Here is a 22,762-nt window from a genome sequence, read left to right as displayed (position 1 = left end):
GATTGAACCTGGGGCTTGTACATGCTAAGCTCATGCAGTACCTCTGAGTCATGCCTTCAACCCTCCCCTGTAAAGAGTTTTCTTGAAGTATATTTTACATACATACTCTTTATTATAATACTACTTTGTAAAAAATATACATGTGTGTTTACGTGGGTATGAAAAAAAGGTTATATAGACATGTGAGCACATTAATGATCTATTAACATTTTCTTTGTATGATTGGAGGGATAGTGGAAGATTTTGTCTTGTTTTTCTCAGTCTTTCTGGTGTTCCAGGTTTTTGGCATTGAAATCATTTTGCACTTCAAGGAATTTTTCTCTAAAGAATAGTTCCTTTGGAGCTGTGCTTTGCATCTGGGTTATTATCTCTTATCTCTGGCCTTCCTGGGAAGGAAGAGAACATACTGTGAGCGGGGGTTTGCATTTACATGTGGCGGGCGTGGTTCTGGGCTGCGTCCGCGTGTCACCTGGACTCTCAAACCATCCACACAGTTTTAAAGAGTAATTACAGGCTCCCTGAACAACAGGTCCCCCACCAGGCTTGAACCTCCTGTCCAGATACATTGGCTTTTACTCAGAGTCTTGCAAATCAACTGGGGACAAAAAAGACCCATTGAACCCTGAGCTCTGGCCTGAGAAGGGCTGTACCTCATGGTACAGTGGCTGAGGTTCAGGCTCGAGGGATGTCACGCTATGTCTTTTTGCTGTGTTTTTGAATTCAGTCCAGGTTCCTAGGAGGAAAACACCCATCAAATGATGTTGGCTCTCGATGGGGCCCGGTCCACACATGACATCACCGAGGCTTCCTTCCCTGCTGGACTTCATTTGGAGGGGACACAGGAGGGATTGTGCAACACTGAAATAAACAGATTAGAGTCCAGACTCCGCCTGCCTTTGTTCCTGAGTTCAGCTGCGGTCCAGTGGCTGACCTGTTCTTCACTGTGTGTAGCCAGTCTGTCCCTGCAGCTTTTGTCCAAGGGTTTGGGTGCTCACATGCTGATTAGAGTCCTGGGTACCCACTGGTTATTATGTGAACGAGGTGCTCTTGATTTTATGATAAGAATGTATCTGTCCAGAGATGATGTCCTCCAATAGAGGTGTGAGCATCGCATCATGTATCTCAGTCCGTCATTTTGCAGAAGGCTCATGGTAATCTGATCACCCTGGTTGTTTGCAGATAGACCTCTAAAAACGTCAACAGGACCCTTTCGCTGATCTTCTCAGTGTTCTTTCCTGTCACTGTCATTGGCCTTTGGAAAGTGGCAAGTCTCAAGTTTATAGTCCTAGTGCCTTCTTAAGAAAGGAACAACAGGAAAGAAAACTGAGTCAGAACCATCCTCTGCACGTGGAGGCCTTGTGGTGTGACTTCTTTTTCCTGATGTTCTGCACAGCCCTGTAATCTCTTATTTTTGGCAAGCCAGCACCGAATCTGTGGTCCTGTAGCCCGTGGCAACCAAAGCAGAGACAAACAGAGGAAGTGTCATTACCCACATATTTCTCCAGCCACCTCATCTGGCCGACACAGCCAGCGGCCACCCCTCCCTGGAGGTGGAGTTCCTCAGGACTCGGTCTGGCAGGAGGGGCGGACCTCGTCCCCACGTGGTGGAGCACCGCTGGGTTGTCGCCACAGCCCCCAGGCTTTCTGTTGCTCATTATCTCTCTCTTCTTGCTGTGATTTGTTCATAGTCTGGAATTTATTTCTGGCAGACTGTGGAGAGAACTGGGAAGTCTCCCGTGTTTCCTTGCAACGTCCCAGGACCCAGGAAGTAGGGAGGGAACTCGTCTCCACCCTCCCCTCCCTGTCACGCTCACACACACACACACACACACACACACACGCACGCCCATGTGAACACGCATGCATACATACGTGTTGGGAGGGCAGAACTGGGGCATTCATCCAGCCTGGGCTCCCTGTATTTCTGGGGTTTTGAAAGTTGGAGTCATTTCATCATCTTCAAAGCCTGGTGGAGATGGAGCTGATGTTCCCTGGGACCCACCCGCAGGATGAGGTTTCTTTGCTTTTGATTGGAATGACACGAACTCTGTTAATGAGGACAGCTTGGCTTATCTGTTGCTACTGCCCGTTTTATTTGCATTTGATTTCTAATAAAATGGAAAGTGAATTTGTTCCTAGCATGTCCTGTGTGATGGGAGATTGTTCACATCTTGGGGTCCCAGGGTAGGGGTGCCTGCGAGGTGAACGCCTGCATTTACATCTGTTGACGGAGTCTCTGACTTAGCGTCAGTGCCTGCTTGCTGTATAAACAGGACAGATCTGTTTGTCCCCGGTGTCTTAGTGTCATCAGGAGACTGCCCTCTGGTGAATGGCACCCGTTCCAGGTCTTCCTGTGGCACCGCGGGGCTCCTGCTTCCTTCTCTCAGTTGCGCCTTTATCAGACCCTTCCTGCATCCTGTTCTTCCAGGCTGGTGCTCTGTGCCTGAGTCTGCCCCACGAGCCCCTCCCCTGCTGCCGAGGGGTGCGGCTGGTCTCCCCATGAGCTGCATTGGTGGTGCTCGGACATTTGTGGATCACAGTTCGGGGCTGGGAATTGCATCAGGTCACTTTATCCTCGGGTGGTCCTGTCACTCTGGGTTTATCTGACCCAGATTTATGCAGGACCCGCTGTTGTAGGCCCTTTATACACACTACTTACAGCAGCCCTGTGAGTGGTACTATCATGATGTCCATTTTACAGATGAGAACACCAAGGCCCAGAGAGGGTAAAGGATCCCAAAGTTACAGTTAATCCTTGGCAGGGTTAGGGTGCAAATTCAGACTTCAGACTTGCACTTTGAACCCTTCTACTAGGAAGTAGGCACTGTTGCTGTTCTTTATCAGATGGGGAAACTGAGGCACTGAGGGATTAATTAACTTGCCCTGGGTCCCAGAACTAGTTAGCAGCAGTCCCAGAATTCAAGCCCAGGCAGGTGACTCTGGAGCCAAAGCCCTGAGCCTCCGGTAGACTGAAGATTCCCCATGGATGGTTGTCTCACCTCTGTCCCAGCAAGTTCAGTGTGGGTGGCTACAGCTGAGGGGACGTTTCTTTCATAGGAGCAGCAATACTCCAGCTTAGCTTTATAGATGATGCACTAGGGGCCCCGTTGTCCGTGCCAGGCATTGGAGAGCTGGCCAGCCCGAGGGCCTGTCAAGTGGCTTCTCAGGACTTCAGACGCTAGAGGAATTCCAGGATCGAAAAGTAGGAGGCTGGGTTGGTGCTTCCCCCACCGGTGAAGGGACATGGAGATACTGTCAATGTGGCTTTTGTTCCGACTCAGATTTAGAATGCCTGTCTAATTACAGGAAGCAGAATCCGCGCCCCACGCTTAGCTGAGGATTTCAACATCTCTTGGAGAAGTTGTGCATGGACCTGGGGCTGGAGGCTTTGCCCTTGAATAGATTTGGCTCTCCTGCCTTCTCCCCAGGCCACACTTCATCATCCTGCTTTGGAGATGGCGTTTCCTATTAAGCCTGTGCCAGTCTGTGAACATAAACATGGAGGGGAGACAAAGCACAGCTTCTCTCTGTCCCCGGGTCAAGGAACTCAGAACCTTGAACTCAGAAATGCTTAGGTCTCAGAGGCCTTAGCCTTGGTGAAGGAGTTGTCTCAGGGCTCGGGTTGACATACTTGAGAAGCACCTGGGAGAAGGGCCAGGGACTAGCTCTAACATGGCAGATGTGGCCCGCAGGTTGTGCTCTGTTGAGTGGTCAACCACTTTCTGCGGCTGGTCTTGGAAAGGGTCTATTCATCTGAAACAGAGATAGCCTGGAAGAGTGGAAAGAGTTTTGTGTTTTACCCCCTTAAATAACAAGCAAATAGAATGGATACTAGCACTGTCTGGGGTGATGTCCCCCTCTGTTGCTGGTGGCAGAGTGAAGTGGCAACACTTTTGGATCACAGCGTGGCTGTCTGGATTAGGAACTGCAGTCCGTCCAGTAACGCCCACTCTAAGGCTCTCCAGAGAAAGCCATGCAAAACAGCATTAGTGTGAATGTATTCATAACAGAGGAAGCGTGGAAGGGTTCTTCATTAGGGAAACGGTAGAGAAAAAGATAGCAGATTCCCCAAGAGCAGCTCACACTAAAAATTGGATTATGATGACTCTAAGACAACATGCAATTAAAATAAGAAAAAGAAAAGCCCCACACAATTAAAAGGGAGCATGCCTTGTGGTCATGCCCACATAAAATACATGCGCAGGACAGACCTGGAAGATAATGTGGAAAAAGAATAGTAGGTCTTACTAGGCCGGTGAGGTCATAGGTAATATTTCTCCTGTGGAATAAAGAGCAGAGGAAATGGTGCAGATGTGAGATTGAGTCCTGGATTTAATTCTGGTATTGCTACCTCTGATCACCCATCTTTGAGCAACTTTTGAAACGTCCCAGGGTCTCAGAGTCTTCATCAGTAAAGTGAGCGGTGGATTCAGAGACCTTCAGAATCATTCTGGTTCCAGCCACGGTGTCTGCAGGTGGAGTCTGCTAGATTTGCTGCTGTCAGTTAGTGAGATTCAGGGTCAGATAGAAGCGTCATTATGTACAAACGGTGATATTTGTGCTCTCTGACTGTTGCTCCCCACAGGACTCCTGGCTTGATGACACCTTCCCTGCAGAGAGCACTCAGACTGTGCACGGCCTTTCTGAGTGAGGGACAGCAATCCCCCAAGTCCTCAAGGTGTAAAGTAGGGTGGGGGAGTGGGCTGGTCACTGGGTCCTCTCCCCAGGCCCAGGCCATGCCCACGGCTGCCTCTGGGGGCCTGTTCCTGGGGCCTTGACCCACGCTGCCTGCAGATGGGTCTCTTATTCCCCCTGCATCTGCTTTTGGTGAGTCAGAGAGTTTCTGCTCATCGTTTGGTTCATCACTCTTGAGGATTTACACATTGTAAATGACCCTTCGTCACAACACGCAGATTTCATCAGCCTGGCCTTGGATCTGGGATGCCAGGAGCCCACATGCACTGGGGCCTGAAGAGAAGGGTTTTATGAGGTGCCAGCACGTTGAAGGGCTCTTCACCTCGTGCCCGGAAGTGACTTCCACGTCTCACACTGCGTATTCCTCTGCCATCCGCTGGGCTTCATTAGCTGCCCGCCTGAGGGAGCTGCATGTGTTCTGGGTGACAGAAAAGGGCCCAGGAATGGAAAGTTGGGCTGACCACTCACAGGGACAAGCCGTGAGGGTGACTGTCAGCCAGGGCTGGAGACCAGGGCCTCCTGCCTCGGGCTGCTGAGGGCCCTCCATACCACAGAGGCAAGCCCTGCAGCCTCCCCTCCCCATATGGGACCCTGGGATCCTGAACCTGCCACCTGCCTAGTGTGGGCCAGCAAGGGCAGGCGTGGGAGGGCCGTCTGCAGAGGGCCGGGAACCTGCACCAGTGTGGGCTGCTGGGATTCTGGTGACATTCCCAAGCCACAGGCTGAACTCATGAGAGGGTTCCCTTTTCCATGCCATTGTCCCGTGCCTCGAGGAGAGGGGCATCTGGTTCCTAAAGTGGGGATCCTCGTTGTGTCTGAGTTCATCTGTGAAAATGGGACGAAGAGACAGAGGGGACTTTTCAAGGTCATCTTTGGAGTAAGAAATCTTTGAGTTGGGAATCCAGGCCTTCTCTCTGTCCTGCTCCCAGATTCACTCTCCAGCTCTGGTTCTGGTTCTTCCTGAGCCATCTTCCAGCAGCCTGAAGGGAACAGGCCACCTGGCTCCAGCAGGCCCAGGACCAGGAACTGTAGCCAGCAGAGGGAGTGGAGTGCAGGGGTGGGTGGCTCCAGGTGCCCACTTCCAGCTTTAAGATGGGCAGCTCCCTCTTGCAGCAGGCGCCCACTCTGATGGGTGCTGTGGCCAGCGGGCCCCTCTGTTTGAGGTGCTTATCACGGGCGCTTACTTGTCTTATACTGAAGTGGGGCCCGTCCCTCAGATCCATTGGCCTGCAAGTGTGGGGCCAAGACTGGCTCTTGAGGAAGACTGTGGAGGCAGAAGGATGAGGAGGAAGGAGGCAGGTCAGGAGAGAGGAAGGAGGACCAGGAGAGGAAAAGACAGAGGAGAGTGAGATAAGCAGCCTCCTGCAGCCCAGCTGGGCGGCTCCTCCAGACCCCTGCTCAGGACCTTCAGAGTAAATGTCAGGAAGCCAAAGAAGAGCGCAGACAGGGGAACGGGGAGGGCAGATGAGGATCTCTCTATGTCACTTCTAAAAACTGCATGTGAGTCTCCAGAGATCTAAAATAAATAAATAAGTAAAATGTGTGAAACATTCAGGTCTGACATGTGAATTTTCAAGAAGCATTCTATTCTTCCATGTCTTCGCACTATGCTTGTTTTATGCAACAAGCATAAAAATAGGGAAGCCAGAGCCACTGGAGTCATAAGAAGAACAGAGTACTGATTCAGGCTGCGGCAGGGACGAGCTTTGCAAGCACTGTGCCCACTAAGCACCAGCAGCAAGACCACAAGCCCATGCATGGTGTGTGTGATTGTATCTGCGAGCGAGCTGCGTCTAGGATAAGCAAATCCATAGAGATGGTAGATAGCGGTGGCTTAGGGCTGGGACTAACAGAGGCAGGAGGGATGGGGAGGGACTGCTAATGGTACAGGGTTTCTTTTAGTTGCTCTAAAAATAGATTGTGGTGATAGTTGTACAGATCTGTGAATATACTAAAAATCACTGAGTTGTATCTTTAAATAGTTAAAATGTATTATGCGAGTTATATCTCTATTAAGCTATTAAAAAATGTAGGGTCCTTTGACAATTTTAATGTAAGTAATATGGTTTGAATAGCCCTTATCTGAAATGTTTGGGACCAGACACGTCTCAAATTTCAGAGTGTTTCAAGTTTTAGAGCAATTGTATAATGAGCCATCCTGAGTCGAAATGTGAAATTCATTTGTGTTTCTTATATACCTTCCGTACACAGCCTGAAGGTAATTTTATGCAATATTTTAGAGTACCTGCGTTTTGACTGGGACTTGTCACATGAGGTCAGAGGTGGGATTTTCTACTTGTGGTATCAGATTTTAGAGCATTTTGGGGTTTGGATTCTTGGATTAAGGATCGGCATTTTGTAATAGCCCTCTGGAAATAGCTGGTGGTGTTTGGATGGAAGTACTTCCAGACTCTGCTTGAAGCTTCCAAGTTCAGGCCACTGTCCCCAGCCCGTTCTTGGCTTCCCCACCAAGCAGGTTCCCAGACTCCCCCCAGAATCCCCGGTAGTGTTCCCCAGCACATCCTGAGGAAGCCCGTGTGTGTGTGTGTGTGTGTGTGTGTGTGTGTGTGTGTGTGTGTGTTTGCAGGTCCTATGTAGACTTTTTGTAGTTCACAGTAGGTGGCTTCATGTCTGTGTTTTCTAGTGACAAAATGGCAAGTCCCAGAGTGTGAGCACAGCAAGGAGGACTGTGGCAGGACAGGGGTGCTTGGACCCCAAGGTCCACATCTTGTCACTGCTGGTGGCTGGCTGGTGGCTGGCTGGTGGCTGAGTGCCCCCTCTGCAGGGGCGGATGGCATAGGAAGGTCCCCAGAGGGAAGGCCTGTGAGTTCCGGGCAAGTCTTTCCAGCTTGCATCCGAACAGGGACTCCGCTGCCTCCGGAAGTGAGCGTGACCTTCTGTCCTGTTCCCTTGGAGGGGCTCTTCCCAGGAGAGCTCGGTTGGGAAGAGGACTGTGGGAAAACCCATGCAGCTCCTCGGGGCTTCTCAACCTCGCTAGCTCTTGGAAGAAGCGCGAGTATTTCCCTGAAGTACTCGGCTTCTTCTGGGGCCTGAGTTTTCAAGGGTCCCCAGCGCTAGGCACTGGCTCCCAAGCCAGTTCTGCATGCCCAGCGTGGAGGGCAGCTGTGGACTGCAGCCAGGGAGCCTGATGCTTGTTCTCATGATACTGTCGCGGAGCCACAGATCCTGCTGGTGAATGCAGGGGGAGGGCGGGAAGCAAATGGAAAACTGTGCTGTAATTGGCTGTGGTCAAAGTGGTCCTCAGCAGATCTGGGTGCTCACGAGAAATGCAGATCACCAGATCCCAGCCTGCACCTAGCCTCAGAGCTCTGGGCGAGGCCCACACTGGGTTTTAATAAGCTCTCAAGGTTGTTCTTGTGAGCTCCAAGGGGCATGAGGACCCTGACACAAGTGATCTGCCACCACTGGGGCACCTGGGGTTGTGGGCTGTCACTGGTCTGAGGGTGTCCTCTGCAGACACCTCCCACTGTGTGGGCTAGGGAGGGGGAGTGCTTGCTCTCAGGTGTGGAGCAGGAATGCTCAGGAGGGCTTCCCAGAGTTCCCAGGTTAAGGAGGGAAGCGAAGCTGATGGAGGAACCGAGCTTTTGAAAGATAATATTTTTTCTTCTAAAAATTAAAGACCTGGGGGTGCAGCTCACTAGTAGAGGCTTGCCTAGAATTGCCCTGGGTTCCAAAAAAAGGAAGAAAAAAAAAAAGAGGAATGAATTGGAACGTTTACCACCAGGTTTGAAGCTGCTCTAAAGGCTCAGTGGTGGAGCACTTGCCCGGCATGTGTGAGGCTACTGTGCTCAGCACCACATAAATATAAAAAATAAAGATCCATGGACAACTAAAAAGAAGCAGCTGCTCATTTAATACTAAGAGTGACAAAGGGAACAAAAGAAAAATAACCCAGGGTCAGAACTGTCTTATTTCTCTGTAATGTATGTGCAAATTAAAAATATTATCAAATGCTTTATCTAATAGTACTAACATTAAAGTATTTTTAAAAGTCATCGGAGAGCAATAGAGTGGAAAGGATCGTTCTCTAGCTGCGAGCTTGTGGATCTTGGCCTTGGCAGTGTTTGCCCTTCTCCCGGGAGTGGTGGGTTCTTTTAATCCCAAAGGAAACAGATCTGCTGAACATATCAGGCTTCCTTGTTTACTTTGGCTAGAAGGCCTGACCTTAAATCCAGCCATGTGTAGGACAAATGTTGTTTATCTGTACACACGTGCAAATACATCTACCTACAAACACAAGTGTTTTGTACACACACACACACACACATGCACACACACACATGGACATACAGACAGGCCTTGTTCTTGGTTTCATTTTATGTCCACCATTATTTTTTTCCTCCTATATCATCTTTTATTCCTATTTCTGCTTTAATCAAGTCTTCTTATAATTATCTTTTTAACCCACTTTAAAATTTTTTGAGAGGAGACAAACTATAAATAAAAAAAAATAGAATAAAAATACAATGTGTAGAGAAAAGGTATAGAGGAAACGTACCAAATTCGAGTAGGCTGGTTTTTGGCAGGGTGATGGTGGTAGAGATTGGATTAGATGTGATATTAACTTTGCCTAAAATTTGAGATTTTCTACTTAAGATTGTATCATCAGAAAAATCACTTTTTTTTTTTTTTTTTCCTGCAGCACTGGGAAATGAACCCAGGGCCTCATATGTACTAGCAAGGGCTCTACCACTGAGCCACACCCTGAGCCCTAAAACCTTTTTTTTTTTTTCAAGCAGTCTTTCCTCTTTCTTTGTTCAGTACTGAGGATTGAACCCAGGCCTTACACGTGCTTGGCAAGCCCTGGACATCTCCATCTATCCCAAGAAAACATGTGTCTCCCGCATCCCCTGCCACCAATGGAAGACGGCCCTCTGATTGGCAGGCAGCATGGCTGCGCAGGAGCCCTCTGGGCTTCACAGCAGCTCTGGGGCTTGAGCAGGAAAAGCTGCCGGGCTCCAGGACAGTACAGATGTCCCTTCATATCCACACATACTGCGTCTGTGAATTCAACCCACTGTGGGTTCAACCAACCACAGGTCAAAAATGTTTGGAAAAAAACATTCCAGAAAGTACCAAAAAGCAAAACTAAAATGTGCTTCAAAGCAAGTAGTAATGCTGAATCCACTGAATCCACTCCAACGGAGGCATGCAGGCATCCCTCTAGGTATTATGAATAATCTAGAGATGATATAAAGTATGTGGGATTTAGCTAGTGGTAGGGGGCCTGCTTGGGGGCCCTGGATTTGATCCTGAGCACAATAAAGCAAAAGGAAGGAAGGAAGGAAGGAAGGAAGGGAGGGAGGGAGGGAGGAAGGAAGGAAGGGAGGGAGGGAGGGAGGAAGGAAGGAAGGGAGGGAGGGAGGGAGGGGACACTCAAGGTTTTGAATGGGTCATATGCAAATGCTATGCCATTTTACATAAGAGACCTGAGCGTCTGTGGATTTTGGCAGGGGCAAGACTTTGCCTCGTAATACCAAGGGGTGACTCTAACTCTGGCTGCTTCACCTGATCCTGTGTGGCGGAACGTGAGAGCTGAGAGGCGACATTCTTTTACTTACTTAGTTCATTTATTGAGCTCTTCCAGTGTCCCGACCCTCAGTCCCTGCTCTAAGGAATTTGTCCTAGTGGGGGGCGTGGTCAGACAGCACATTATTAGTGATGCCTGTATGGAAACTATTTCAAATCGTGGTGTCCCCATGGGATGGTGACAGACCCGATGAGAAGGATGAGGAACAAGGACAGTGGATTTCCAGAGAGGGGGCATCTGGGATGGGCAGGTGCTGGGCGGCCCAAAGAAGTGACAAGCTGTCAGGGTGGCCATGGCCGTGAGCAGGTAGGGGACAGAGTGCATTGGGGATATCAGCTGGGCCCAGACCCACTGGATCTGGGGAAGGAGTCTGAATTTGACTCTGCAGATGGAGGATGGCCCCTGAAGGATTTCAGCCGGCGACTGGCAGCAGCTGAGTAAAGGTTTTAGAAAACTCACTTGGCTGCTTAGGAGGGAGGTTTGGAGGAGGGCGAGAGGTGAAGCAGGGGAGTGGCCGTGGAGACTGTCCAAACTGATTGTTGCTGAGGTTTTTCTGGTTTTTTTTTTTTTTCTGTTTTTTTTTTTTTTGTGTGTGTGAGGAGGGAGTCAGGGGCATAATTTAAGAAGAAAAATTAGAATTGTTTTGTCATAATTTCTGGTAACATTTTACAACGGAACAGAATGCATTTAAAATGTGCATCGATTTTACTTTTTTAGATAATGTTAGCGTATTACAGATATCAGGACTGATTGATTATATAGACATATGCTTATATTTTATACTAATAATTGCAAATATTTATGGAAAAGTGGATTCTATCCAAAGAAATTTACCACAGAGGGCCATATTTTTAATTTTTTAAATTGATACATAGTAACTACATGTACTTTTATATGGTGCAGTGGGACATTCAGTGCATATATACAATTTGTAATAATCTGATCAGAGTAGTCAATATGTCCGATGAAGGCAAGCTCAGGGGATCCCAGTTTAGCAGCATCTGCAAGTTTGATTCATTTCAGAAATCTGAGCTCACCGTGTTGCCAAGGCTGGCATTTTCTTAGCTCAGAACTGCTTACCTGGGTGCAGAACATCTAATATTTTATTTAGGAAGAATGCCTCATTGCTTTAGGCATCTGGAATCCTGGGCTTCATCTTTCTTGTTGCCCAAGTTTGATTCAACCTTGGACAAATCCTTTTGCTTTGTATTTCTGAGGTGCTTCCTGTAAAGCTGGGTGACAGTAGTCTAGAAAGCCTGTCATCACAGTGGCTGGGTGAGAGCTCCCCGAGGCCTAGGAGAGACAATGGCACTTGCAAGGGCCCTGTGGTGGGAGGACAGGCTGGGGGTGCAGCACCCCCAAAACAGCCTTTGGCGCTGGAGAGCAGAATGCAAGGTGGGGCTGATCTAGGATCATGTGTAGAGGTTGGCTGGGATTCTAACCTTTATATGACGTGCAAGGGGACACTGTTGGAGGGTTTAAATCAGGGAGCTCGATAAGGGTGATAGCTACGCCTCTCATTTAATCCCCATAATAAATGTCTGTGCTGGGTAATATTGTCCCCCATTTTAAACCAGCAAGACATTTAGGACCATGGAGATTAAGTAGTTTACCCAAGGGTACCTGGAAGGGGGAGCCAGGAAACAGACTCCAGGTAGCCTGAGCCATAGTCCTTTGTCCTACCTCCATAATAATATCACAGCAGCCACCGTTTTAGAATGCTTTGAACTCTTAAGATGAAAGATTTCCCTTAAATTACAGACTGGTATTATGCTGCAGAAACATGAGCGGCCACGGGAGAGTGGCTGAGCCTGGGCACTTTGGAAAGGCCCCGAGTGTGTGGCTGCGCTCCAGTCCCCCCAGTGCCTAGCTGTCTGGTGGGGGCGTCTCATGGCAGCTATCAGCACAAAGAAGTTCTGGCTCCTCTGGCCGGTCATTTGACACTGCCATTGTTCATAAGGACACATTGTCCATGAAGCGTGCCCCCGGGGTTAGGGACTTGGAGTTGGGAAATCAGATCCAGGCAGTTCACGTGTGGTTTCCCCGGAGCATCCAAGGACAGGTTTCTCCTTCGTCCCTCCTGAGTACTCAGCTGGCTTCAGAGCATTCTTAGGGGCTGACGAAGGCATCGCTGTCTCGGTTGGGAACCCAAGAAGCCCTGTTCAGGGGCCAAGTGGGAAAACACCTGCCAGCCGTGGCCTGTGAGTTTCTTGAAGATGACAACGCGTGTCTCTTCTCTCCTAGTTGACCACGTTGTTCCCGAGCCTGGGACGAGCCTGCTGGCCGCCTTCGACCAGTGGAGGGAATGGGCTGACAGCAAGTCCTGCTGTGACTACTCTCTGCATGTGGACATCACCGAGTGGCATAAGGGCATCCAGGAGGAGATGGAGGCGCTGGTGAAGGACCACGGTAGGTGGCGCTGCCCTGACACCTGCTGCTGATGGCTGCGCTTCCGTCCAGGCATTGGCAGGGCCCTGGGGAAACTCTGGGTACTGCCTCTGGATCCCAGTTGTGTTTTTTGCTGGTGCCTGGCCCTGAGCAAGGAGAGCGGGCTTTGGGCAGCAGCCTGTGCTCACTGGAGGGCCTAACCCCCTGCAGTCGTGGTTGGTAGAGAATGTGAGCCCTGCTACGGGCCTGTTTTTGGATGACAGCTGCCTATAGCTTGCTGGTCTCAGGGACCCTTGCTCTCTAGCCAGGCTGGGAGTTGGGGATGTGGTGAGCGTTGGTTGAGCCCCGTGAGACTGCTGGGCAGTCAGGGTGCACCTGAGCCGTGAGTCCAGGGTCGATGTGAAAGTAGGGGGACACTTCACACCTAAGGGGTCTTTTCTGTTTCACAATTTCCAGGGATTGGAGAGATTCACTGGGAGGCGGGAGGAATCCACCTTAAGGTGTCTCCAGGACTCTGGTTCACAGGAGCCTGGGGGCTCAGGGGTTTGGTGGGGAAGTCAAACCACGTGGTGTTTCCAGGTCTTCTTGAACTTGGCTGGGGACTGGGTTTCTGGGGCCACTTGTTGACCTCACTGGGTCTTGACCTTCAGGGAAGCATCATGCACGTAGGGGACTTCCAGGCTCAGGCATGCTGTGTGCGGTGATCCACAGCAGGAGGGAAACCTGGGCATGGATGTGGATGTGGATGGGGTGGGGATGGGGGGCAGCCACAGATGTGGTGCAGAATCTGCAGGATGGAGAGCTAGAACCTCAGCCTTATTTCTTTGCCCTTCCACAGGCTAGCTCTGTGACCTTGGGCAAGTTGCTTAAAGTTTATGGTTCTCCCTTTAAAAAAAAAAAAAATCTCCCACATGAGCATACTGCACTGCGATGTTTCTTTCCAGCCTGAAGATTCCACAAACAAGACAGTGGGTAACCTTTGACCTTCTTCACATTTGAGAATAACCAGACTCCAATGGATTTAACTCTCAATATTTAGAGTGAATCTACTTTAAACCAGGCCTGAGAGTTACCATGACAACTGTTGCCTAGCAAGGAGAGAAGGGTCAGGATGTCCAGGAGCATTTAACTCAGGCAGCGCCCAGCACCCCAGGTGGCTTGAATTAAGCTCCAAGGCGAGGAGGTTGTCAGGACGATTGTTTAACATTGTGATGGATGTTGGGCAGGGGTGTTTGGTCTGCTGCCTCGGGAGGCGGGGAAGCAAGAACTCCAAGACGAGAGGATGGGCCCGGGATGTCTGCTTGTTGAGCCAATGGACCTTTTTTTATTTAAAAAAGAGTTTCTTAAAAATCGGCAAGGAGTATAGTCTGCTTGCCAAAGAGAAGACATTTGGTACTGATCTTCACAGACAGAAACTTCTAATTCATTTTCTTGTTAAAGGCACGACAGACTTGCGTTGGGGGCAGCTTTAAAAAAAATATAGGAACTGTGGTAAAATACACATAACCCAGAACTCACCCTTCTAACCACCTGTCAGTGCCCGGGAGAGTGGCATGAAGCACATCCATCTCCAGAACCCTTCCTCTTGCTACACTGAAACTCTGCACATTAAACAATGCGTCTCCACGTGCCCTTGTCTGTAGCCCCAGGCAGCAGCCCCAGGCAGCCAGCCCCATTCCACTTCCTGTCTCTCCAAGCCCCTCACAGGAGTGGATCACATGGTATTTGTCTTATTGAAGGTGTCAGAATGTCCTTTTTAAGGCTCAGTGAAATTCTTTTGCATGTATAGACCAGATTTTATCTCATCATCCATTGGATGGCCACTTGGGCTGCTATGAACATGGGTGTATAACCACTTCAGCTTTTCATTTTGATATCATTTTAAGCCTCCTGAACAACTGTAAGACTACTCAGAGGAATTCTCATGAACCCTGTCCCCAGAATTCATTGGTTGTTTATGTTTTACCCGGTTTGCTTTATCATTCTCTCTGTATCTCCATCTCTGTCTCTTTTCCTTTCTCCCCTCTCTCTGTCTGTCTGTCCGTCTGTCTCCCTCTCTCTCTCTCTCTCTCCCACACACACACACACACACACACACACACACACACACACACACACACATGTGTGGTAGCATCACTTTCTCATTCCCTTCCAGATTATTTGGTTTGGTTTGTGTATTAAAAGTCACGTCTCCCTTTCTCTTTTGTCTGTCACCAGGGGTCAACTCCTTCCTCGTGTACATGGCTTTCAAAGATCGCTTCCAGCTAACGGATTCCCAGGTACGCATCAGCTCTTCTCAATGGGCTGGTGGGCATGTGGTCACTGCTGCCCCCTGGGGAAGCATTCTCCAGTATACGCACATCCTTGGCTTTGTGGGGATCGGCTGGTGGAGTCATTTATGGATGTGATTCAGCCTTTGGGGAGAATGTGAGCCCAGGGCTTTAGCCCTGGCTTCTCGCTCTCATCCGTGTCCTTTCAGTTTGTGCTGCTTTGTAAATTGCAGAGTCCTTGACTGATCCCACCTTCCTCTCTCTCAGATTTATGAAGTACTGAGCGTGATCCGGGATATTGGTGCCATAGCCCAAGTCCATGCGGAAAACGGCGACATCATTGCAGAGGTAGGGGGCTTTCTTTTGCATCGTTTCTGCATCTCCTGGAGGGTGACTCGGGTAGCTGAACACCACGGAGGGAGATCAGAGGGCCTGGTGTTCCTGGGCTGGACTCCGCTGCAGTCTCCCTGCAGGAATGAACGTTCCGCCAGCCAGTCCCTGTTTCAAGGAGGCTGTTTCCCTTGGGACCGTAGTGCAGCTGCCTTGGGTGGGGTTCGGAAGCTCCCTGGTGACGCCTGGGCATCTTACACTGTGGCTGAGGCTGAGGACCAGGAGCATATTGCTCTCAGCCTCCCAGGGGAAGGCTGAGTGGTTTGCAGAGGCTGGTCAGACAGGCCAGGGTATAGGGAGTGAACCTTTTTCTTTATAAGGTCTTGGGACGAGGGCAGAGTGATCAGCAGAGCCAATTTCACATTTTGCTCGGGTCACCCTGGTCCCAGGTCTCTGTTGGTCAGACCTGAAGGCCAGCTTCCTGACCACCTGGCTTTCTTTACACATTTCAGGAACAGCAGAGGATCCTGGATCTGGGCATCACAGGCCCTGAGGGACACGTGCTGAGCCGGCCTGAGGAGGTGAACACCCCCAGATGGGATACGGGACTTGAGGTCCCTTGGGTGCTGTGCAGGGCATGCAGAGCCTTCTTTGTGCCAGTTGAGAACGGGGCTTTTGTCGTGCAGACTGGTCTCTCTGAGAAGCTATGGCTCACATGTGTGTGCAGGCGTGCGTTGTATGTCTACACAGGCAAATGAAGTGTTCTACGGAGCCCAGAGGTAGAGGGTGGGATTGTGTGGCCTGAGTGCTCCTCTCTGGTTTTCCAAGCCCCTCCTTGGGAAGCTCTTGATTATCTTCCTGTCGCCTAGTAGTTTATAACCAGCAGCCAGTTACCAAAACAGGAACGCAGATCACCAAGCTCTTCTGTGTCTCTGGGGGGTGTAAGCTTTTCCGTGGTAAGCCTGCACACAGCACAACACGATCAGCAGAGTTTGGTGGACAGACCCTTAAAACTGGGGAAGGAAAATTTAGAGCAGGATCCTGTTTGGCGCCACAGCTGAGAATCAGGGCCCTGGCTGGGATGAGTGAGTCACGATTGGGAACAGGAAGGGGGCTCACAACCGTGTAGGTGTAGGTGACAGACAATCTCTTCTTCCCAAGTAGAATTTTTGGCCTTTAAATGCTTTTCAGATTTTGGTCAAGGTCAAGCTGTGGCAGACCTGGCTAAGGCCGAGTCTGGCAGCTCTGAGCCAAGAGAACAATGAGGGAGTCTGAACAGATGTTCTCAGAAAGAAAGAAACAGATGTTCTACAGAAAGAACTGGTGGAAAAACAGAAGGTGTAGAGGAGGAAGAGCAACCGCCAAGGACCTGGGCAGATAGAGGCTTGAAATTAGGAGTTTTCCTCCAGAAACAGGAGAAGGAAGATGCTTGACCAGAGGGCTGTATAGGGGCAGGACCACTGAAGCAGAGCTTTAGGGCTGTCCCACAGCAAACAGGAAGGCAGCTCGCCTGGGTTTACTGGGAAGGAGAGCTGCAGGGGGGAAGCTGTTCTGGTTGCACCGGGTGCAGCTAGTTGGCAAGGCTCCTCAGGAGACACAACTCAGGGCAGGCACCAGTCAGGGAATGTCTTTTCATCTGACTTGGAGGCACCTGCACTGTGCCCGGGGTGTTTCCCCTGAGTAATTTCACCCTGTGACAGTCCTTCGAGGTGAGGAGGGGACACAGGGAGTCTTCGAGGCCTGATGGGTGGCACAGTAGAGTTCGAGCTCTACGCTCACTCCAGCTGCACCTCCTCTCCCTTTGTCAGTTTGCCAAGAGAGGTCTGTTGTGAGCTACCCCCTGAGTGGGCGGTAAAGGGAATGAAACATGGAAACATTCTGAGTGGCTCTGAGCACCCCCGTCCCATTGGGGAGAGCCCCCAACACATAGGAAGCAGCAGCTAATACCACTGTCCAGTTTCCATGCGGTTTCAGGGTCTTTCAACCACTCACATCATGATGTTAACGGAGTTTGAACTTACCAACACCTTCCTGCCGCCATGTTTTTCTTCCCAACCCACCATGTGAGACCACTCAGTAGGGTTTTCCCTGGTCATTATCTGAGAAGATGGAGGAGATTGGAGAGAATTCTGGAGATCACTGTCTGTAATAGGCGAGAGGTGACTGAGCATATGTTCTTTCTTTCTTTTTTATTTAATTTTTTAAAATGCTTTTATTTTTTTAAATACATGACAACAGAATGCATCACAATTCTTATTACACGCATATAACACAATTTTTTTTTATATCTCTGTATATAAAGTGTGTTCACACCAATTCATATCTTCATACATGTACTTTGGATAATGATGTCACATTCCACCATCCTTGCTAATTCCCTGCCCCCTCCCTTCCCCTCCCACTTCTCTGCCCTATCTAGAGTTCGTCTATTCCTCCCATGCTCCCCCTCCCTACCCCACTATGAATCAGCCTCCTTATATCAGAGAAAACATTCACCATTTGTTTTCTTTTGGGATTGGCTGACTTCACTTAGCATTTCTTCTCCAACTGCAAATGCCATGATTTTATTCTCTTTTATTGCTGAGTAATATTCCATTGTTGAGCAGGTGTTCTGATTGGGGCTGTGCAGGCTTCTGCAGGGCAGAGAGATGAGAGAGACATGGTCCTTTCTGAAGGGACTCACGAGCTGGGGACAAAGAGGCAGATAGGAAGCAAGTACATAGGACGGAATGTGATGAGCTAGGAGCAAGGAGTGACCCAAAGACCCTGGTACTAGGAAGAGCCTGGGGACTCAGATGCAGGTGAAGAATGCCTCGTGGAGAGGGGAACTCCGGGCTGGGCCTCACAGAATGTCATGCACTGTATCTGCCAGGAGCCCAGGGGGCCAGTGCGGTTGAGCAGGTGGAGTACTGACAGTGTGTGTCTCTGGATAGGTCGTCTCCTTTGCAGAAGGTGGGAATAGATGACTTCCCAGGTCCCCGAGAGCCCTATAACAAGGCAGAGATTTTACTTTTAAACTATCCTACTCTTTCAGCATTGTGTGGAGCAGTGTATGATTATGCACCAGAAGCCCACACCTAAGGAGGGTAAAACTCGTGGTAGAGGTGGAGTTTAACTGACTTCTGAGGAGCGAAGGTTTCAGTTGAGCCTCTTGCTGGCTGGGGCAGGGGTGGGGACCAGCTCACTTCACACACAGCACATAGCGCACAGCAGGTATGCAGATCCAGACAGAGCCCTGGACCTGGATTCTTCTGTCCAAGGCTGGTCCTGGTGGGAGTCAGTCCCCCAGGGGTAGAGCCCCTGGTTAAAGGCTCCTTGTCCCCCTAATTAGACCCATTGCACTCACTAGTTTGCTTGGGACAGTTCAGGGCTGGCCCTTCTGCAGAATGTTACTTTGCAAATGTGATCTCTGCGGGGTCGGTCAGAAAGCCTCCTTAGGGAATCCTTGATAGTGCCTCTTCCCCGTCAGAAGTGTCTGTGTGGGACATTGAACTGGGTAGCTTCTGGCATCCCTGGGGAGTGCTGAGGACCGAGGCAGAGCCCTCTTCATACTTCACTCTGGGGACTTGTGAAGCCCTGGAGAGGGAGGGTGGTCCCTTCCCCAGCTATGCCAGGAATTAAAAACATTTGGGTGCTTCATGAGCATGTTCAAGAGCCATTTGCCCTGCCTGTGGACCTCCAGACAGCCCTCTTCACATAGGTGGTGCCCAGACGGCCACATGTGAATGGAGCTGTCTTACTTCTCGCCATTAGTTTACCCGTTACAGCCAGCGGGGAACTTGAGCCCCAGGCCAACTTGGGGATTCTGGGTTAGCGACTCCAGGTGGAAAGTACCAGCTCTGAGGAATGCCCAGCTTTAAGTACCCTTAATAAAGTGAAGTCATTTATTTGTGCAGCAAACATTATCGAGCATCTGCTGCAAACCAGGCACTACCCTGGGAGAGTTGGGGGCAGGGCAAGGAGGAGCAGGCCACCCCTTCCCTCCCCTTGATGAGTGCACACCACAGGTTGCTGGAAGGAGCCCGTGACCTCTCGAGGCTGCATCGACACAGCCTTACCTGCCATTTTAGACACACATAGCTGATTGCCCTGAAGATAAACTGCATCTGGGGAGTCTTCCCTGATGGGTATTCACGGGGGATCTTTAAAATACTGTCCACTGAGGCAGCCGATGTGCAGAGCCAGGTTTACCAGTTACAGCCAGTGGGGAACCTGAGCCCCTGGCCAACTTGGGGATACTGGGTTAGCTTATGAGCTCAGTCCTCCCCTCTGGGGCTCAAGGGCGTACCAGGCAGCGGCTGGCCGGCCGTGTTGGTGTGTGCACACAGAGGCCCTTGGTGCTCACAGCTGCTGCTGCCTGTCCCTGTCCTGAGCCCTGTGAGGGTGCATTGTTTTGGGGGTGATGATGGTTTCGTTCATGAGCTTTTGACAGAAGCCCAGTCCAGAGTCACAGTACTCAATGTCTTGGCTCAAGACTGGCTGCTGAACCAATGTACTGAATAGAGATCAGCCAGTTCCCTGGACGTGGTGGTTCTCAAACATTAGCATGTTGTATCCCCCATGGCTGGGCCCTGCTCCTGGAGTTCTGGTCCCCGGGTTTTGGAATCTGGTCCCTGGGCCAGGAATCTGGGTTTCTTATGGACCTAGTTGATGCTGATGTTGTCAGCTTGTGGAATAAGGCCCTATCCCTGCCACCATTCCTATTTTGATTGACACTGGGTACCCCCTGGGGCAGAACCTTGGGGACACAGCAGTCAGTCTCTTGGTGGGTGGAGGATAAAGATGGGGGCTCTGGGGTGGGCTGAATTCTTATACCTCGCTCTTCTGCTGCAGGTGGAGGCGGAAGCTGTGAATCGTTCCATCACCATTGGCAACCAGACCAACTGCCCTCTGTACATCACCAAGGTGATGAGCAAGAGCGCGGCTGAAGTCATTGCCCAGGCCCGGAAGAAGGGTGAGTGCTGTGGGCTGGGCCACCTGGCTGTGGACAGGTTGGCGGGAGGGAGGGCTCCTCACCCAGGAGGGCTCCTTTTCCGACCCTCATGCCAACTGGGACACTTTTATCACGTTCCAGCATTAACCTAATTACAGCCCAGCGAGGCAGGGAGCTCCAGTTTCCTGCCTTTGTTCCTCTGCTGCGGCCTTGTTCTTATCTATTTAAAGCCACGGCCGGTGGGCGCCCCCCGCGCCCCCCCCCCCCCCCCCCCCCCCCGTCGAAAAGTGGGATTTAGTTTGATGCGGTCTAAATAAACTCGGCACATACGTGGGTGATGTCATTTTTCATTTGCTACAGAGCCTTTCTGGGGAACGTTACTTTGCAAAGGTGTCTCCCCTTGGAGGCTGGTGATCTTGGCGGGGTAGGTCAGAAAGCCTCGTGCTGGGCAGGGGTGCCTTTCTGCCCCAGATAAGATCCTGGGCTTGAGTACACCCCCGCCCCTTTAATAAACTATGGATGCATCCTGGGCAAGGCTGGCTCTCTGTTCATACTAGGGAGTCATTGAGAAGGCTCTGGAAAGTAATTCATTGAGTGCAGCTTCCAGCGCTTCCCTCAGGGGACGCTTCCTTGTGTGGAGCATCTTCTGCATAATGAATGCAGCAGAGACCTGTTGTCCCCAGCTTGGGAGCTCGCTCCTCACACAGGGAGCCTGAGAGCCCAGAGTTGGCTTTGATGGTGGATCTTAGTCTGATCTGAAATGAACACGAGAAAAGGAGCCCCTTCTTCCTAACTTTTTTCTCTCTCTCCCTACCGCTTGCCTCTCTACCTGCCCATTTCTAATTTTCTCTTGACTGGGTCTTGTCTTTCTCAGCCTCTCTTTCTCTTAGTCTCTGTCTGTACCTGTGTCTCTCTCTGTTTCTGTCGGTAGGGAGCACTTGGACCTCTGCAGCTCCGTTTCCACTTCCCCGAGGAAGGTGATCCACACAGATCGGGGAGGGCTGTGGGATTTATTTCACTGGTGGGTGACTTCATACAAGCCCCTGAACAAATTGCTCAATGACCACTAAGTCAGCTGGTCCCAGGAGATGGCTTCCAGATGGACCTAGCACTGCCTGCTCAGACCCAGCAATTCCCAGCCCCTGTGCTTGGGAGCTCTCTGGGGCTCTCAAGGGGTTGCTTTGCTGGTGCGTTCTTGGGAACCTGCCCTCTCCTGGCAGGTTCAAGGAATTGCTTTTTTGCAGTCAGCATTCCCCTAAAGTGATATGATCTCCTCAGACGTAATATAATCCACCCAAGGAGACCTTGCGGATGATGTCTTCATCGCCCAGACACACATTTGCACGACAGCCAGGTGGGGCTCAGCCACAACACTGATCACCTGTCGCAGTACCATGTAGCATGGGGGCTATTCACACAGTGTCCAAAAAGGAGAATCTAGAGGGCAGTTGACTTTTGTGTCTTTTATCAATTATTCTGTGCCTGGATGATGATAATTCACCAGTCAGGCAAACAGTTTAAAATAATCTTGATTTGTGGCCCTGTTATCTAGTGTGTACCTGAATTCAGACACTCACCTGCCCAGACTGGAGCCTGGACCGTGTGGACCCTCACCAGACTGCACTCAGGGCAGGTGGTCTTGGGGGACCAGCCCCCTGAGCGGTGCTGAAGCCCTTTCTTCCTGTACCTGAGTTTTCTCATCTAAATGAGGGTCTGGAGTGTCACTGAAGCATCCAGGGGGCCGGTGCCCTCTATTGTTCCACTAACTTTCAGCTCTGTGTGTGTCTGCGGGGTGAGCACCCAAGGGAACGATTTCAGTCTTTTCTAGTTCCAGAACCTCCCAGGATCAGTCCAGCTGTACCCACACCATGGTTGCCAACGTGGCTTTTGCGTTCGGACTTGTCACCCTTTTAGTCCTTGAAAGCCTTCGTGTCAGACCTGAGCTGCTGGAAGGAATTTCAGTGCTCTTGGGTGCTAACGAGCAGGACAGGAACCCTGGCCAACCACACCGGCCATTAAAGTTCTTTCCACCTTATTGGGACTCCCTGACAACTTCAGGAGGCAGCTCAGGCAGCAACTTTTATGTTTTGTTTTCCTTTGCAGCTGAGTCAACAAGGTCAGGGCTATTAAAGTGTGGAACTGGGGCTCGATTGCAGGCGTCTGACTTCAGCCCACAGATCTCCACGTTAATGTTTGACTGACTTACCTGCACACTTGGAGATTATGTTAGACTAGGAAATGCTGTGGTCTCCCTGGGCTGGGGCTTCCCTCAAGAACCTGGTAGAAACTGGAGCCTGACACCTGGCAGAAGCTTGGGGAATGTGGAAGCAAGGATTCCCATGCAACCTCCTCCCACCTGCAAGGGGAGGGTAGTAATCATCACTCATCTCATGGGGCAATGATGCCGTTTAAATGTGATCATGTAGGTAAAGGTGTATACAATAACTTCTGCCAGTTATCCTCAGGATGAAAGAATGAAGGGCTGCTTTATCCTCAGACTTGTTAGGCAAGCAGAGGAAAGACACTGCCAACTCAGGGCAAAGGTTTTCTGCTAAGGATTGCTTTTCTGCCTCGGAGGGTTCTTCTGGCCCCCAG

At 50.5% G+C, this 22,762-nt stretch overlaps 1 protein-coding gene across 1 annotated transcript in view; it reads left to right on the top strand.

Moving 5' to 3' along the window:
* The window catches only part of LOC113198750 (dihydropyrimidinase-related protein 2), a 60,776-nt gene that overhangs the window by 24,675 nt on the left and 13,339 nt on the right, over positions 1–22,762 (top strand). The window contains exons 4-8 of the mRNA XM_077792523.1: positions 12,491–12,655; positions 14,852–14,913; positions 15,172–15,252; positions 15,747–15,815; positions 20,068–20,188. Coding sequence (XP_077648649.1) covers positions 12,491–12,655; positions 14,852–14,913; positions 15,172–15,252; positions 15,747–15,815; positions 20,068–20,188 — 498 coding nt within the window. The remainder of the gene's footprint in view (positions 1–12,490; positions 12,656–14,851; positions 14,914–15,171; positions 15,253–15,746; positions 15,816–20,067; positions 20,189–22,762) is intronic.

The sequence above is a fragment of the Urocitellus parryii genome, chromosome 14 (genome assembly GCF_045843805.1).
Source record: "Urocitellus parryii isolate mUroPar1 chromosome 14, mUroPar1.hap1, whole genome shotgun sequence".
NCBI lineage: Eukaryota > Metazoa > Chordata > Mammalia > Rodentia > Sciuridae > Urocitellus > Urocitellus parryii.
This window is presented reverse-complemented; position numbering and strand designations above follow the sequence as displayed.